The sequence below is a fragment of the Aplosporella prunicola genome (assembly GCF_010093885.1).
Source record: "Aplosporella prunicola CBS 121167 unplaced genomic scaffold K452scaffold_18, whole genome shotgun sequence".
Classification (NCBI taxonomy): domain Eukaryota; kingdom Fungi; phylum Ascomycota; class Dothideomycetes; order Botryosphaeriales; family Aplosporellaceae; genus Aplosporella; species Aplosporella prunicola.
Window position 1 is genome coordinate 444,623 of NW_022983546.1, and position 16,915 is coordinate 461,537.

A 16,915-nucleotide genomic window follows, 5' to 3' on the forward strand; every position below is an offset into this window, starting at 1 on the left:
AAAAAAAAAAAAAAAAAAAAAAAAAAAAACTAAAAAGGGTATATAGTACAAAACGCCGGTAATCTCGCGAGGCGGTCGGGTTGGGTTGCGGGGAGGTAGACGAGCGAGACGGCCTGCCGCCTCCGTGGGCCGGGAAAGAGGAAATGTGTGTAAAGGTCGAGAAGCATCGTGGGCCGGGTGCCGGGTGCGCAAGGCTAGCGCCGCGGGTACTCCCTCGTGAACGCTAAGGGAGGTGCTGAAAGACCAATAAGGTACCCGGCGCAAAGAAGCGAAGCCACTCCGGTAACGAGAAGAAAGGCCCGTGAATCCAGTTCGTAGTGATGCAGCTGGGGTGTCGACCAAGAGCCCAGAGGGTTAAAAGAAACGAAAAGGGTGCCGGGTGAGAGGCAATGTCAGGCCTACCCAGCACCGAGAGGAGACGCGCTCACAGACGCTTGCCGGGAACGAAGATGAAGAGACAGCACAGTGCGGCGTCGGCGAGGATCGTGTTCAGCAGGACCATGATGGCGCGCTTCATGAGCAGCTTCTTGACGAAGGGCTCGCGGATCCTACCGAAGTTTCCGAAGGTCGTCTCACTCTTGCTAGCGAACACAAGGAACGGGTCCAGCATGTACTGGTGGGTCGCAAGCGCGTAGACACCAATGGTGAAGGGGAGAATTAACTAAGTCGTGTCAGTCTATCGTACTTTGGAGTGAACATAAAGAACCAAGTCTTACCCAACACCTGGTCGACCGGGAGTAGTTCAGGAAGATTAGACAGAAGGCGGCCCAGAAACCACCGAAAAGGCTCAGCAGGCCAATGATCAGGCGCACCATCATGCTCGGGGGAACGAGGTTGCCAAAGGCCTTGGCGCGCAGGAATCCGGGGAACGCATCGCGCTCCATGGCCTGGAAGACGTAGTCCTTGGCCGTGTCGAAAACCTCGGGGTCATCGCGCTTCTCGACCTCGATGTTGTTAGTTATATCATTCAAAATGCCCTGCGGCAGAATGATCTCGCGCTCTGAGCCCGGAAGAAGATAGGTGTACAGGATCTTCTCAGCCGAGGCGCGGATGTCCGTGCGCGTAACGGTGTGGCCAGGAGAGACAGACGCCTGCGCGGGCGACGTGTCGTGCATCGGCGAGCTGTTGTCGGAGTTCATGAAACTCGGGCGCGGCATCTCTCCCGGCGTCGAGTTGGCGGTGTCGACGCTGTTCTGCGGGGAGTGGTGCCTCGTGACGTCCTCCGATCGCAAGAAGGCCGACAGACGCTGTTCCGGCGTCTTGTCCTTCTCCGTCGACGGGCCTGCGAAGTCCGGAATGTTCTCCAGCACCGCAGACGAACGCTTACTTCCGGCCTTTTCCAGTTCCGGAGTGGCTACCAGGTTGGTCCGACGGAGTTCGCGAACATAGTGACGGCATAGAGCCATGTGCTGCGAGACATCTAGCCAGAAATCCAGGTAGTCCACCGACCGTTGCTGGTCGCGCATGTAGATGTAAAAGAAGAAGAGGTCCACAGGGGCCGAGGTGCGACGGCTGAGGACCTCATAGAGGGTGGGGAGGCGGTCGCGATGGCCCTCCGGCGGCGGCAGCGGACTCGACATGTTGAGCGACGTGACAGGTGACAGAGGTTTTGATGTTTCGGAGTTGTTGGAGGAGGCTGGCGTCGGTCGACGCGCCCGGGCAGTGGGTCAAAGGCGACGACGCGGTGTCGCTAAGCGGGGTTGGCGGTGACAATGGCAGGTCACGCTCAGGGCAGAGCAGCGTATAGTGTAGATTAGGGTAAGAGTCGAAGTAGGACGAGGGTCGACGGGGTGCGGGCTGGAGCGGTCGTAACGGGCGAAATGAGGTCGGGAGCACGGAACGAGAGACGGTCGGGGCGGGCTGCCGGGGGTGTCGTCGAAGGAGGCGCAATGCGAGCCGACGCAAAAGCCAGACGTATGCCAGAGACGTCGTGGAGGGTATACTGCGGGCGCAAAAGTATAGAGTACAGGTACGCAGAGGTAGAGTACCGGAGGATGGAGGAGATGGAGTTGACGTCGCGCGTTAGCTACTCACTAGTGCGCTAGTGCACAAGCGACAACAGGGGCCTTGGCGTCGATTCAATGGCAGCAGAGAAACGCAGGCGGCCAAGAAGAGCAAGTCGGAGCAACAACTTCGTACGTCTTGGCGGAGACGGTGCTCATCGCCGTAAAGGACCGTCGGGAAGCGCATACGTGCACGACAAACTTCAAACGTCTACGGGTGCCAGCTCCGCCTATCACGTCCATTGTGGCCACTTGCAGGTTTTCCACAAGCGGCAATCCATAGGGACTGGCTCCCGGACCTATCACAGCCAGCATCAACATCCTCTTTCACTGCCATGTCCCTGCCGCTGTTCTGACACGGACATTCTGAACAATAACATTGAACGTCTACGGCTTTCAGTGCCGGCGACTGAGAATCCTCATTGCCATTGTGCCTCCCTCCTTCCTCCCGCACCGGCACTTTCCCCCGTCTCCGCGAGATGCTCAGTGTCCAGACCCGCTTTCCCGACTCTCGATCCGCCCTAAACGAGCAGACTGCATCCAACATCGAACGTAGTCGGAGTAGAAAGCCGTCGAATATGGCCCTATCAGAACCCTGCCTGCTCACTTCCCCTCGCAAAGAGACAGAAAACCGTACGAGTACATCACCATGATCCTCACGACCCGGACCTTCACTCCGCCTCCCCGACACCGGCAAATTCCCTTTGCCGTTGTACAGAGTGAAGAAACAGCGCACTACAAAGCAGACGTAAGCTGACAAGGTCCAAAATAGCATCACTGCCGTATTTCCAAGTCCAAGATACTCTTTGAAAGGGCACATTTTGTTAACTACAGAACCACGAAACCAAACTCGTAGCCATGCCCACACGAGACCAACAGTTGTCCAAAGACAGCACAAACCCCCTCCCGCTTCATCCCTTGAAGCACCAGGCACAAAGCCCGTCTCCGCAAGCGCAAAAGGATCACCACACCCGTGGGCCGACGGCCTCCAAGCCCGCCTCCGACACCCCCGCCGGAGCAGGACGCCGCCTCCGCCGGGCACAAGAAGCAACTGCCGTGGAGGCTGGCGCTTGTCTCACGGCCGCACAAGCGCGCGCGCAAGCACAGCCGTGACAAAAGCCGATGCCGTGCGCGCGTAGCACAGACGGGAGGTCCCGTCGACGGTGTCTCCTGTCCTACCGTGCCTTGCTCGTACGAGTAGAGTAGCAGTACGAGTACTAAAGTACGACGGCGCTGCCGCAAAAACGCTCCTTCTCGGCACAAGGCTGACGGCGGCAAGGCGGATGCGCTGCCTCCTGAAGCCGCGAGGCGTGGGCCGGCTTATTGGCTGGCTTGTTTGCACGGCGAGGGCGGTTGACGTTGGTGCTCGTCATTGCGGTGTTCGCTGCGCGGTGCTTTGCTCTCGTCATGTCATGCTGGTGTTGTCCGTGCTCCGCGCTGCTGCCGGTACCCGTGTGTTGCGGTTGCAATCAGCGAGGCATTTATGCGTGTTTGACTGCTGTTGTCTGGATATGCATATATGGATGGCCTCAGGGCGCCTTTTTTCGGCACTCCTGCCCGCGCCTATCAAGTACTCGCTTGCTGGAATTACCCTTGTTGACGAATATGCCGGAGTACGTTGGGTTGCATGTTCAAATCACTCAAACATCGCTTCATGTCTCACTGCCTTTCAGGCTTTCTTTTTCCTCGACAGAGACAAATGACGGTAGAAGACCGCGGATAAAAGCTCACTTGTCTTGAAACAAACTTAAAAATAAAACAGGAAGAGCACGCTCAGCATGGAACGAGGCAGTGTGCTTCACTGTGCGTAACCAAGCGTTGAAGAAGCCTTTGTGACTTTGCTGTCACGGCACAAACAGCAAAGCAGACATACAAACGGCCATCTCACTAACTCCGTCACTTCATGCCAACACAATCACCTCGCCTCTCCTCCCACCGACTAGGCAGCCAGCCTAGCAATCGACCAGTCACTGAGCCCACCAGCCACAAGAACGAGTGAGTGAAGCACGGAAATAGAAGCGCATGACACGATGTGTAGCGCACTTCAAGCGCGCAGTAGATGTTTCCCTTTTTCCTCTCTTAGCCCTTTTTACACACCCATTGCCCTCGATACCTTTCCCTTTTGATGGCCCTCTTATTCTACTTCTTCCCCCCTTCCCCATCACTATAGTACAAAGCAATGTAATGCAACGCAACGCGTCGCAGTGCAGCACAAAGCAAGCAAAAACCCCCCAAACCCGCTCGTGCCTACAAATACGCATCCAACAAGCCCTCAAAATAGCGCTTGAGATCGCGCACATTCGCCTTGACTGACGACGATGACGACGCGGTCTTATCGCCCGCCGCCTCAGTGCTCTGCGCAAGCGTGCCCCGCGCCACCTCCAACACGCGCCTCGAAGCATCCATGTTCGGCTGGCTCCAAAACGTCAGATTGGCCGTGCCCCACGCGTCGGCGCCACCGTCCGCCGCAGCGGCGTTCATCTCCTTGTCGCCGACGACCAGAATGTGGTTGTAGCCCTTCTGCTTCGCCTCGCGGATCTTCTTGTTGAGGTGGCGCGGCGAGAGGTCCAGGTCGACCTGGACGGCGGGGCGGCCCATCGGGGCCGGCCGCAGCGTACCCGTCTCCGGGTCGCGCGTCGGTTGCGCGCCGCTCAGATACGCGGCCAGGCGGTGGCAGTGCTGCGTTAGGGTGGGGTTGTCGGAGAGGGAGAGGATGATGGCTTGCCGCGGCGCGAGCCAGAAGGGGTAGTGCCCGTCGTAGTGCTCGATGAGGAGGGCGAGGAAGCGCTCTAGTGAGCCGAGGATGGCGCGGTGGATGATGACGGGCGTGACGAGCCCGGAGTGAGCCAGCAGCGCCGGGTCCGTCGTCTCTTCACCACGTTGCTCCAGCTCCGGCGCCGGCGCCGTGTAGCCCAGCTCGAAGCGCTGCGGCAGCTGGAAGTCCAGCTGGATCGTCGCCGTCTGGTGCTCCTTGCCGTCGCTGTCCTTGAGGATGATGTCGATCTTGGGCCCGTAGAAGGCGCCATCGCCCTCGTTGATGGCCCACTCGCGCCCGCTCTGGTCCAGCGCCGCCTTCAGCTGCCCTTCGGCCCGCGCCCACTCCTCGGCCGTCCCGATGTAGTGCTCCTCCGGCCGCGTCGACAGCATCAGCTTGTACGGCCCCAGCCCAAACGTCCCGTACACCATGGCCACGAAGTCGAGCGTGCGGCGAATCTCGGCCTGGATCTGCGACGGCCGGCAGAATATGTGCCCGTCGTCCTGGTGGAAGCGGCGCACGCGCGTCAGCCCCGACAGCGCGCCAGAGCCCTCGTTGCGGTGCAGCGCGCTGAAGTCGGCGTACCGGACGGGCAGGTCGCGGTAGCTGCGCTTCTCGCTCGCGAACAGCAGGCAGTGGCCCGGGCAGTTCATGGGCTTGAGGCCGAACTCTTCGGGCGTCATGGACTCGACTTCGGCCTTGGACTTGTCGCGCCCCTGCACCGAGAACATGTCGCTGGCATAGTTTTCCCAATGGCCCGACTTCTCCCACAGCGACTTTTTGTAGATGGTGGGGGTGATGACCTCGCGGAAGCCGAAGAGCGGGTACTGCGCGCGCAGGAAGTTGGCCAGCTTGTTGAAGATGGCAGAGCCATTGGGCAGCAGTAGGGGCGAGCCGGGGCTGTAGAGCGAGGTGGTGAAGAGGTTCTGTTGCTGCGCGAGCTCGCGGTGGTCGGCGGGGGGTTTGGGCGGGGCGGCGGCAGCGGCAGTCGAGTCGAGGGTTGTGGGAAAGGGTCGTGGGGCAGAGCAGGAGGAGCAGCTACGGGCTCCCCAGAAGGCGAAGGCAGGGCGGCGTAGGGCCAGTCGCAGCCGTAGTAGCATCTTCGCTAGGAGATTGTGGACGGGAGGTCAGAGACGCGTGACGTGTGACAAGTTGACGCGAGGAACGACGTCGACCAACACCGCGTCACAAATGCCATCACAGTCGCCGTCGCATCCTCCTCGCCTGATTGTCTTTGAATCTGATCTTGTTTTGTGCCCTGACGCCTGACGTCTAATGACGCGCATCGACGGTCTGGGCGAATCCTGGGGGGACTTGAGCTACGGCGAAGAAAGCGACTTGGGACATTCATCCGCGTCTGAACACAGCTACTCCAAGGAAAGGACGACGGAGCGATACGCACCACCCCGCAGCCACTCCACCACCTCAGCGCCTGCTGTTCCCGCCACCCCCACCGCCCGCCGAGTCACCTCTCCCTCCTCATCCTTAGCCCCCGAATTCGTCATGCCCTCGCCCTCGACCTCCGAAGACTACAACGATGGCTCCTTCCTGCACTCGGGGTCGCGTAACATGGAGTCCGCGAGGAAGAGGAAGAGTAGGCCAATGCAGCGCGTCTCGCCTCCGAGAAAACCATCAGACCAGTCTTTCCCGGCGAACGTGTTTTATCCAGTCTTTGGCTTCTTGATGTCTACCTTGGGCGGAGCGCTCAACATCCTAAAGCCGCTCATCTCCTTCGGACTCGCAGTCCTGCTCTTCTCTGCCGTACTAGCCCTCGCTACCAACTATTTCAAAACAACCATATCCACCACCCTGACACCATTATGCTACATCCCCGGCGCATCCCGCTTCAACCTGCCCTTCTGCGAACCTCGCCCTGCAGCTCCGGCGGCAGGGCCCGTCGAATTCGACGAGCTGATGACCGTGCAGTCAGCATTTGAAGACGTGCTGGCATCGTCGTCCGAAGGCGCCGGCCTGCCCGCCGACATGAGGCGGACAGAGACCGTGGTGCGGGATCTGCGCCAAGTAGTGCGGTTCTCGACACTGCCATCGAAGAACGAGCTTGAGTTCGAGTTCTCGGGCTTCATCGACACGGCGCGCAAGGCGTCGGGCGACTTGACGCGCTTCAACAGCCGCATTGGACGCGCCGTCGACCACATCCTCAGCACAAACCGCTGGACGCTGCAAGTCATCGAGGGGGTGACGGAGCGGGAAGAGAACCGCGGCGCGCTGGCGCGCATCATGGACAATGCGCCGTGGCCGCTGGCAGCGCGGCAGACGCCGCGCGAGGCACTCGTAGACCAGTACCTACGGCACACGCGCGCGGTCGAGGAAGAGATCGCGCAGCTGATCAGCGAAGCGCAGGCGCTGCTGGGGATTCTGGAGAATCTCGACGAGCGGCTCGACGCTATCCACGGCATCGCGATGCGCGATGGGCTGAGCACGCAGGGGCGGCGCGAGGAGCTGTTCGCGCAGCTGTGGACGAAGCTGGGCGGCAATCGCGCGCAGGCCGCCAAGCTCGAGGCCCAGCTGCGCCTGCTCAAGGACGTGCATACGTATCGCCAGACGGCGTGGGCGCACGTCAGCGCGACGGTCCTCAAGCTCGAGGCCATTGCCGCGGGGCTCGAGGACTTGCGCGAGCGTGTCGCTGCGCCTGAGACGGCGGGCGAGGTGGCCCCGGACCTGCCCATCACGCTGCATATTGATAACATTATGCGCGGCGTGGAGCGCCTGGAGCAGCAGCGTGATACGCAGCGGAGGATCCAGCTCGAGGGCTACAGGCGCGTGTTGGAGCGCGGTGGCTCGGGAGACGAGCGCATGATTGAGGGGAAGAACGGGCACTGAGTGCTGTTGGATTTGGATGAGGAACATGAAATTTTTGTATACCTTTTCTTTATACCCGTCGATTATTGCTATAGGTAGGAACGCTGTCTCTTCTTGTCTGGCCGCGGAGCCGTGGTTTCAACTACTAGGCTGCATCTGACGACGTGCCTACATACAGAAGCCGCAACGACGAACCCTCCTTCCTGTCCCCTACCCACCACAACCAAGGCAAGCCTCACAAACCAGCTCTCCCACAACCTCACCATCCTCATCCACAAGACGGGACCCACCCAATCTCCCTCATCCATACGTACCTACCATACCATAAAGTCACCTCATCGCCATGCTCGCAGCCCTCTGCGCCTGCCTCGGCAAATGCATCCGAGCGCAATGCTCGCGGTAGCTTCACACCACAAAGCGGCGCTGCTGGTGCTACGACTACAGCTCTCTCTTGCAACGACACAACCTTACGCACGACGAAATCACGAAATCTCGGCCTCTGTCTCGATGACGACGATGACACTCCCCGCAGCGGCGCAGCACACCCCCACCCCACTGCAGGGTAGCTCAGCGCACCCTCCCCTGCCCGGCTGCACGTCGAAAAGTCATGTGCCTGCTAGGAAAGGGAAGGCAGACTGGTGATGGAGTGGCAGCGTGGCACAGGTTGGGGGAATGTATGTCAAGTGCAAAGAACTACAAGGCTTGTCGCTAGAGTAGGTCTGGTCTGTCTGCCATGCACCCGAGTCTAATCCGTGGCGCGTGTGCGGTATATAACAAACTCGACCAAGCCTTGCAATAACTATGGACGGTTGAGACCTGGCGCTGAAGATTTCAAACGGGTGGAATATGTATGTACGGTTTCGTTCTTCCTTCTGCAGAAACTGCGAGGGCGTGTCGAATTTGCTAGCTAGCGAGGTTCCACTATGGAAGTTCCTAAGAGCATGCAGCAACTATTTCCAGGACCCTTGATGGTCATTCGTTCGCGAACAACACTTCCTCCAAATGCGCCCTGTAGCCCCTCCATTCAGAGAAGATACTCATCCTCGAACAGCTCCTGGAGGTCAACGAAGTCGATTTCCCTAATGTCCTCGTTGCATGCCGAGTTGATCTCGATGTGGTGCAAGAGAGCGCTCAGCAGACGAAACTCCGAGTCGCAGGTAGGGCAGCAGAAGGGACGAGCATCCAGGCCGTACAACTCCTCGATATTGACGCAGTTAGTGAGGTCGCCGCGATAAGCGGGGGTAGTGTAGTCCAGCAGGTTTCAGACACAAGGGACGAGGCTATGGAGGCCGCGCCGCGAGCAGCCCGACGGACAGAAGCCCTGCTCCAGATGGACGACCATGCGGGAGAGGCAGACGAAGAGGGCGTCGCAGCCCCAGCACTCGACCCGGGCCGGCGCGTGCGTCAGCATGTGCTGCCGGAGGTTGTTGTGGTTGTCGCAGTGCTTGTGGCATTTGTGGCAGCCGAAGACGGCCGCCAGGTGCTTGTGGAGCGCGCGCTTGGACGGCGCCAGAAAGGCACAGCCCTCGCAGGGCACTGCGCAGCCCGTCTCGTAGCAGTGTGTCTTGAGCTCGTCCTCGTCCTCCCCGTCGAAGTCGCACTTGCTGCAGAAGTTGTGCGCTGATGAGTTCGCCCAGTGCGCATCCAGCCCCTCCCAGGACGTGAAGTGCCGCTCGCATCGCCCGCAGTAGGCGTGCCGACGAGAGTTTCGGTAATGCGCTTCTATGTTGTTGTAGGACCTGCCGCAAGGGCGGCAGTACCGGTATTGGTCCCTCGGCTTGTCAGTTTAGGTAGAACCAATGTGTGCCGTCATGCGTCTGACACTTACATTCTGCCGGGCATGTTCACGGTTCAACCACTGGTCGCGAGAACTTTGTGGTTGGTGGAAGAGTGGAGATGTAAGGCGTAGGCGGCATTTAAGATGAGGTGGACGTGATTGTCTGTTCGTCGTCCGGGCCGCACAAACATGCACCTTCAAACGGGCATTCACCTTGGAAACCTGTGTTAGACAGTTTAACATGAAAACGAAGAAAGCGAAAGGGACGTTACCTAAGCCCTATAACGATCAGACAACACATCCATGAGAGGAGCCAGTTGGATAGAGTGACCTAATTGGTTCCGTAGTAAGGAAAGAAATACCTACATTATACCTACTCTCCTACCGTTCTTCAACTACAGAACTCAATGCTTCAAACAGTTTGGAGCACGCGTTACTACCTTTCCTTCCCTCTTTCGCCAAGGACACCAGCGATCATCCATAGATGTCAGTCTTAGTTACATACTAGACACCCTTGTGGTTATACCCTTGCTGGCAGGGTCCGACTACAAATTACACGTATACTCAAACCCATCACAGCTCATGCAGTAGCCCATCTTCTCCAGTTTTCCGCCATTTCTCCTTCAGCAGATGTGCACTGAAATGATGGCGGCCGTCCTCTGCGTGAACGAAACCCAGCTGGATATGGTAGGGTTTGAGCGCGATCTCCTGTCGGCTCTAAACGCGAACCTTGGCTTTGCAAGCGGAGTTGGCGTCGTCTCGCGCCCCGGGGCGGACATCTAAAAGCGCGTTTGCGTTGAACTTTTGTCTTGGTCGCAACAGGAAGTTCCTTGACCATATCGTCGATTTCGAGGAGCTTCCCTTCTCGTCTCGGAGGCGCCGTGGATGGTGTCGGTGAAAGTGCGTGCATTGCTGATTGTTATTGTTGTTGTTTTCGTTGTAATCCGAGCTCTTGCTTCTCCGGTGTTTGCCACTGCGGGCCCGGTGTTTGCTCCTTCCCGCGTTTGCTCCTGCCTGCGTTTGCTCCTGCCACCTCTGCCCTCTTTCACGGCCAGCACCTTCCCTTCCTTTGCAGGCAGCAGCACCTGCAGCAGGCAGCAGCACCTACAGCAGGCAACAGCCTTCGCCCGCCCTTTCCCTCCTCCCTGTGAAAGCCGCCGCGGATGAGCCAAGCGAGCCTCCTCCCTCGTCTATAAATACCCCTCCCCTCCCACCACCTCCTCTTCTTTTCTTCTTCAGCTCTCTTTGCCTTTTGGCTTAGATCAAGTGTAGTATCTGTTCTTTACAGTCTAATCGCTGTAACGTCCCTACGGGGGCTTTCTGATTAGCGTGTTTTTGAAACCCGAGGGGTGGCCGCTGTGCTTGCACATGTCGCCTCTCACTGTGTCGCCTGTATTTCACTGCTTCAGGCTGACGCGAACCCGTTCCTCTTTTTTCGTTGAGTGACTCGGCTTGTCTGGGTGCTTGAAGAAGAAACTTTGCTTCTTTCTGTTTTGGTGTTGCCTGGCTGCAGTGGCGGCTTCATGGCCCTTGAGATGCCCGTCCTCGGATAATTTGGCACACTCGTCTCTGCCGCCATCCAGACCTCGCGATACTGTCCATTGCTGGTATGCGCGAGGTACCTAGGTAGGTCGCCGCTGGTGCTCGGACTCGCGGGTACCTACCTTAGTCTGTGACGTAGCACGTCATCGCTCCTTCCCCGTGTGCCCCCCCCGAAACCTCGACGAACAACATTGGAACGAAAGAGATCTCCGTTCAATGCCAGAGGCCAATGCAGACAAGCACAGCGACTCGATCTCCTCCGGTCAACCATACACTCTCAGTCGCTCATTCATGTCTGATGTGACTCTCGTGCCCCACAGCCAAATCTCTCTGATACGTCAGCTCATACCAGCGTAAGTCAGTCCAACCATCAGAAGCAAAATTGAAAGAAAGACTGAAATGGGAAGTGGACAGAGGAGCGAGCAAAGTCTCTTCATGATAACGGCAAACAAAGCCTCTGACAGACGGCGCAAACTTTCTGATGGACAGCGACTCAACTCCATTACGTTACTCTCTGATTCTCAGGCGTCCGTCTCGCAAGCTCTCGTACGACATCGCGACGACATCGTATGGTGGAGCAGGGAAAAAGTTTTTCAGCCGTCGTCCTCAATCAATTGAGGATCCAGAGCCATTTCCACTCTGCTTATTAAACGGTTGTTGTTGTCGCCTCTCCCTTGCGGATGCAAGTTTGCCGAGAAACACAAAAGGTGCACAGCGCACCTTTGGGTTGGTCTCAATCTCACCGCCCAGCCTCTCAAGAGCATCAGCTGACGGGTTTGTGCCACTGTGGAGTGCGTTGTGATTGCAGCGGAAAGCACAGTCAGAGTCGCATTCTGCGGGGGCCTGAAAATCCTACTGCTTTTGGACGTAAGCAACAACGAACTTTTTGCTGTCAGCAGAGAGCTATTGATCACATTCTTGTCAATTCCTCTTGTCCAGGTGTTTTCATTCGCTGCGGCTAGATCTCTTTCAGACCATCTGGTATCACGCTAACACGCGTGCTTCTCGCCGCATCACAGCACGTGGCTTTAGGTTAAAAGACCGGCTACGATTCCGTATGGCAGATGCGCATGGACCGCGGGTCCCGCGATCCTTCGACCCATGGTTATGCAAACAACTCGTAGGTACAACTCTTTTGAGGCAATGAGGACAAGCACGGCATTTGTGCTTTAAAAGTGGCGCTCCGCAGGACGTCAAAAACGGCCCCGGCCCTTGGCCCTTGGCGCGTCATGGCTGATGACGCACCAATCACATACGCGTGCTCGGCTACCCAGGCCGAAAGGCTGCTGCGTGTACTTGAGATCGGTAAGTGTTCGTGTGCCAATATCGAGGCAGGCAGGACTGAGCTGGAAAAGATGTCGGTAATTCGGTCAAGCGGAGAAGGTATCAAGGAAGGAGGTACGGAAGTCTGGAAAGATGTTCAAGGTAGGTCGGCATTAAGGCTCAATCACGTGCAGTATAGGACGTGAGGACGCGCCGTTCCAAGGGACACTGGGCTATGACCAGTTGAAACGTGACCAAAGCGAGTATGCAAGACCCTGTTTTTTATTGGGCTACAGGATTTCGGACTCGCCGCGGACAAGGGTCAAAATTTGAAGATTCTTTTGATCGAGATGATCGAGAGGCTTGACCGCAAGACATGGGAACGCTGTTTGCTCTCTCACGACTTTGGTACCGTGGAAAGCCCGTCAATCTTCTAAATTTTCTATATCAAAACTAGGTAGTACACGGCACCCGTTCGAAGTCGTTGCCAGTTAGACGAACGTTCCTGGGAGGTCGGCTGCCGACTTGGCCATCGTCATGGTTCAGCTAAAGCGAGCCTTGCCGCCGCTGCAGATCTCCACCACGTTACACGGTTATCACGTCCCAACGTCGTATCGCGGATTCGCGAGCCGGCGAAAAATGCATACAGCGTTAGGTCCGCCCCGCTTGTCGGGGTAGCGGGTCAGCCTACTGACATAGGCATTCCTCAGCCCGCCTTGCCTGGCTACTTTTAAAGGCGCCCTTCTCTCCTCGTTACTGGACTTGCACAGGAAAGCGATCAATCAACACTCTACCATTCGACCTCAGCCTTGCTCCCGACCCGGTGCCCGTGAAGGTGTCGCTCTGATGCTCAACACTATCGAGTCCGCACGCATCACACAAATCTGCACCTACCGCCCCTTCGACGACCGTTCCTGAAGCGCCTGTACGACTCCCATAGCACCAACACCCAGACGACGTATCGATATACCTGCCAAAAGCGACAACCGAAGTTCTTGCCCAGAGCAGCATCGACCATCCGCCAATCCAAACGCAGCACACAAAACCCCGGATCGAGCTTCGCCCAACGCAGCATCTACTAGCATTGTTAACGCAATTTTCTTAACGCGCCAAGATGCCTTACTTCCTGAACCCCTTCACGAAGCATGATGTCTCCCAGTTTCCGGGAGTGCTAGTGCCGCTCGCACAAACGTCTCACAAACACCCGTCGATAACGGAGAAGGATACTGACGCCGCCGCTAAAACTACTGCTTCTGACCACAGTGGCGACGACTGGGCCAGTGGCCTGACCCTTGAGAAATTGAGGGCCGAGGTTGACGGTGATCTAGCGGCAGGCGACCAGAATACTGCATATGATCGTACGTCTATCGTGAAGCTTGAATTAGCTGAGCAGTGATCCAGTGTTCCCCCATCCGTTGTGTGCTTTCTACAAGCTCAGATCTGACAGCGTATAGGGAAATCAAAGGTCATCAACAGGGCTATCCAAGATATTGGCATGGGCCGGTATCAGTGGGAGTTGTTTGTTTTGTGTGGTTTTGGCTGGCTGGCCGACAAGTGAGTCGTTTTTTCCCCGAAAGGTTGAGCGTGACAGCTTATGACTACTTTACCAATAGCTTGTGGCTTCAGGTACGTGATCAGAGACGCCGGTGATTTGAAAACGTGCTGACAGAACCCAAGGGTGTTGCCCTGACTTTGACCAAGCTTTCGCCCGAGTTTGGTGTCGACAGTAATGCGATTCGATACACGACACTTTCCCTCTTCACTGGTCTCTGTATCGGTGCAAGCTTCTGGGGATTGGCGTCCGATGTCATCGGTCGCCGTCTAGCCTTCAACTGCACGCTGTTCATCGCTGGCGTCTTCGGCTTGGCCGCGGGTGGCGGTCCGAACTGGGTCGGCACTTGCGCACTGTTCGCCTGCGTTGGACTGGGTGTCGGAGGCAACTTGCCCGTCGACGGTGCTCTGTTCCTGGAGTTCCTCCCCTTCGCAAGCGGCAATCTCTTGACGCTGCTGAGTGTGTGGTGGCCTATTGGGCAGCTGATCTCCTCTCTGAGTACGCAACTCCTCCGAACATTGCTCGACGTGATGACTAATTTGCCGTAGTCGCATGGGGATTCATTCCCAACTATTCCTGCGCGGACGATGCTACCAGCTGCACGCGTGACGAGAACTGGGGCTGGCGCTACTTCGTCCTGACCATTGGAGCACTGACATTCTTCATGTTCATTGCGCGCTTCTTCCTCTTCCACCTGTTCGAGTCGCCTAAGTTCCTGTTGTCGCGGGGCCGGCAATCCGAGGCCGTGGCCGTTGTGCACGGCATCGCATACCACAACAAGGCTAAGACATGGTTAACGGAAGAAATTCTGAACGCGATCGGCGGCGAGCCGGAGACGGAGGTCAAGCAGGCGCTTAGCACGGTTGAAATCGTGCAGCGCAACCTGAGCAAATTCGGTACATCGCGCATCGGCCCGCTGTTCCAGGGATGGCGGCTGGCCACCACGACGGTGTTGGTATGGTTCATTTGGGCGACCATTGGCATGGGCTACCCTCTGTTCAACGCTTTCCTGCCGCAGTACCTGTCCAACGTAGGCGGCGACCAGACTACCTCGACTTATACCGCCTACCGCAACTATGTCATCACCTCGGTGGTGGGAGTGCCGGGCAGTATTCTGGCTATGTGGACCGTCGACATCAAGTACATCGGCCGCAAGGGCACTATGGCCATCAGCACTCTCCTGAGTGGCATTTTCCTGTTCCTCTTCACGCTCAGCACCGACTCCAACTATCAGCTCACCTTCTCATCACTCGAGGCCTTCTTCCAGAACATCATGTAAGTTCTCGCTACAGCAGCAACGCATAAGAATACAAGCTAACACGCATAGGTACGGTGTTCTCTTCGCCTACACTCCCGAAGTCTTCCCTGCGCCCAACCGCGGTACCGGCACCGGAATCTCGTCGTTCCTGAACCGTCTCACTGGCCTGTGCGCCCCGATTGTGGCCGTCAACGCGGGCAAGGCCAGCCCCAGCGGGCCTATCTACGCCGCTGGTGGCCTGTTCCTGGCTGCTTTCGTGGCGATGGTCTTGTTGCCCATTGAGACTCGCGGCAAGCAGAGCCTGTAGATGATTATGTGTGAAGGTGTGGTTGTGCTTTGTTTTGAGAAAGAGTGACAAACGAGATGGCCATGTCTTGACGAACATCAAAAAAATAGAAAGGATACCAGGATAGAAGTGAATGATATGAATTTACGACCCATACGCACGAACGCATGCATGCACTGTAGGATTGACTTTTTTGTTGTCTTTCAAGTACACTCAATTGCCTCCCCATCTATCGATTCCATCATCACTACAGCGAGCAAGGGAAGCACGCTAGGTAATAAGCCCTACAACCACTCACCAGCATCCGCGCAGGTACTCGCTCTTCTCCTCTACCACCTCTCTCCACCCCCCAAATTGCGTCCCCGCACAGGAGCTTGCTACCTACCCTGCTCGCTCTCCCCCGGCTCTACGTTATCTCCACCGCTGCTAAAAGCGGCGTAGCACAGAAACGACGAGAGATAGCGTCGCGCTGCCTATCTGGGCAACAGTTTCCTCTGGACATCTTTTGCTCGCCCAGCGGAAGCTGCAATGGGTGGGTTGGCGGGCCCGGTTGCGAGGTGCTTGTTTGGGTGGGCAGGAGGTGGGAGGAACCGGACGGTTTGTTTGTGGGGACGACGTGCCGTGTCGTGCTCTGGGACCGTGGATGTGGTGATGGCGGTGATGGTTGGTGGTCCAAGGTATGCACGCACGCCTTGGCCAACTAGTCTAGGTCGTCGGGTATAATTCAGTCCGAGCGGGTACGTTGGCCATAGAGTTGATGCTCAGAGATGATCCTTGTTCCCGCCCGTCACACATCTGAAACCGACAGGCCAGAAACGAAGCTCGAACGGGAAGTAGTAGGTGTGAGACGCAAAGGTCGAGCAAAAAGAATGGGTGCTGCGGATGTGCGTGTGTACGGTATACTGCATATTGCTTTTCCATGTTCGGCACCACGCCATCTTGATTTGTATTACCAATATCGACCTGGACTGACTGATCAGTCTTCTCGTCCGCATCAAGAGCTGTCTTCACGGGCTATAGCACTACAGCAATCAGCTGCCGCGCCCAGACTTACTCTACACAACCCCCCCTCAGCGCTAACAACAATCTTCTTGGTGTTGTAGATCAAATCAACGTCTACCATTCAACGCAGTCTGTCTCAAGCCATTCAAATCCCCAGACGTACGGCACGCTCACTGCAAGGGCCTCCACTGTATTGTTCAAGGCTTTGGCCTGCCTTGTCTATGCCTGTACTGTATATGTACTGCATCAACACCTTACACCCCACGCTCCACGCACAGCCGCAAAACCAACGACGCATCACCCATGCGTTACTCGTTGCCCCACCTGCCCGCCTCGTAACTGGCACGTTTGTTTGCTTACTTGCTCACTTCCCGTGCTTTCATCCTCTTCTCTATCTATGTACGCACGACTGTCCACTTAGGCGGCTTATCCAGCGAGCTGCACCCTCGACTCATCTTTACAAGGACTTCCCTACGCAGGAAAGAACGAGAAAGCAAAAGGGTGGAGTAAGCACAGGAAAGAAGCAAATATCAACCACCCGTCCAGCTGACCAGCTAGCTAGCCAAAGAGACGAGACGGATGCACGCACAACTAACCGCCCCTCGCCTCTCACTCACTCCATCACGTTGTCCCAGCCGCGCCCTAGGCTCCTCCTTC

General features: G+C 57.1%; 5 protein-coding genes across 5 annotated transcripts; 2 read left to right on the forward strand and 3 right to left on the reverse strand.

Moving 5' to 3' along the window:
* K452DRAFT_320039 (uncharacterized protein) lies at positions 1 to 1,930 on the reverse strand. Its single transcript, XM_033544282.1, has 2 exons — positions 717 to 1,930; positions 1 to 661 (listed from the first exon to the last, which is right to left on the reverse strand). The coding sequence occupies exons 1-2, from the start codon at positions 1,578 to 1,580 to the stop codon at positions 425 to 427; spliced, it is 1,101 nt and encodes a 366-aa protein (XP_033395661.1). The 5' UTR covers positions 1,581 to 1,930; the 3' UTR covers positions 1 to 424.
* Positions 1,931 to 4,051: 2,121 nt separating this feature from the next.
* K452DRAFT_289327 (uncharacterized protein) lies at positions 4,052 to 5,889 on the reverse strand. The gene has a single exon (XM_033540804.1). The coding sequence runs from the start codon at positions 5,856 to 5,858 to the stop codon at positions 4,251 to 4,253; it is 1,608 nt and encodes a 535-aa protein (XP_033395662.1). The 5' UTR covers positions 5,859 to 5,889; the 3' UTR covers positions 4,052 to 4,250.
* Positions 5,890 to 6,662: 773 nt separating this feature from the next.
* On the forward strand, positions 6,663 to 7,711 carry K452DRAFT_289329 (uncharacterized protein). Its single transcript, XM_033540805.1, has one exon. The coding sequence runs from the start codon at positions 6,673 to 6,675 to the stop codon at positions 7,597 to 7,599; it is 927 nt and encodes a 308-aa protein (XP_033395663.1). The 5' UTR covers positions 6,663 to 6,672; the 3' UTR covers positions 7,600 to 7,711.
* A 632-nt stretch (positions 7,712 to 8,343) lies between these two features.
* Positions 8,344 to 9,420, reverse strand: K452DRAFT_320042 (uncharacterized protein; the record flags this gene model as incomplete). The annotated part of the gene is made up of 3 exons (XM_033544283.1): positions 8,344 to 8,776; positions 8,846 to 9,350; positions 9,407 to 9,420. The coding sequence occupies 3 exons, from the start codon at positions 9,418 to 9,420 to the stop codon at positions 8,603 to 8,605; spliced, it is 693 nt and encodes a 230-aa protein (XP_033395664.1). The 3' UTR covers positions 8,344 to 8,602.
* Positions 9,421 to 12,933: 3,513 nt separating this feature from the next.
* K452DRAFT_289332 (uncharacterized protein) lies at positions 12,934 to 15,420 on the forward strand. Its single transcript, XM_033540806.1, has 6 exons — positions 12,934 to 13,518; positions 13,615 to 13,714; positions 13,774 to 13,786; positions 13,838 to 14,210; positions 14,261 to 14,987; positions 15,040 to 15,420. Exons 1-6 carry the CDS (start codon positions 13,275 to 13,277, stop codon positions 15,275 to 15,277), a joined length of 1,695 nt encoding a protein of 564 aa, XP_033395665.1. The 5' UTR covers positions 12,934 to 13,274; the 3' UTR covers positions 15,278 to 15,420.
* Positions 15,421 to 16,915: the final 1,495 nt, after the last annotated feature.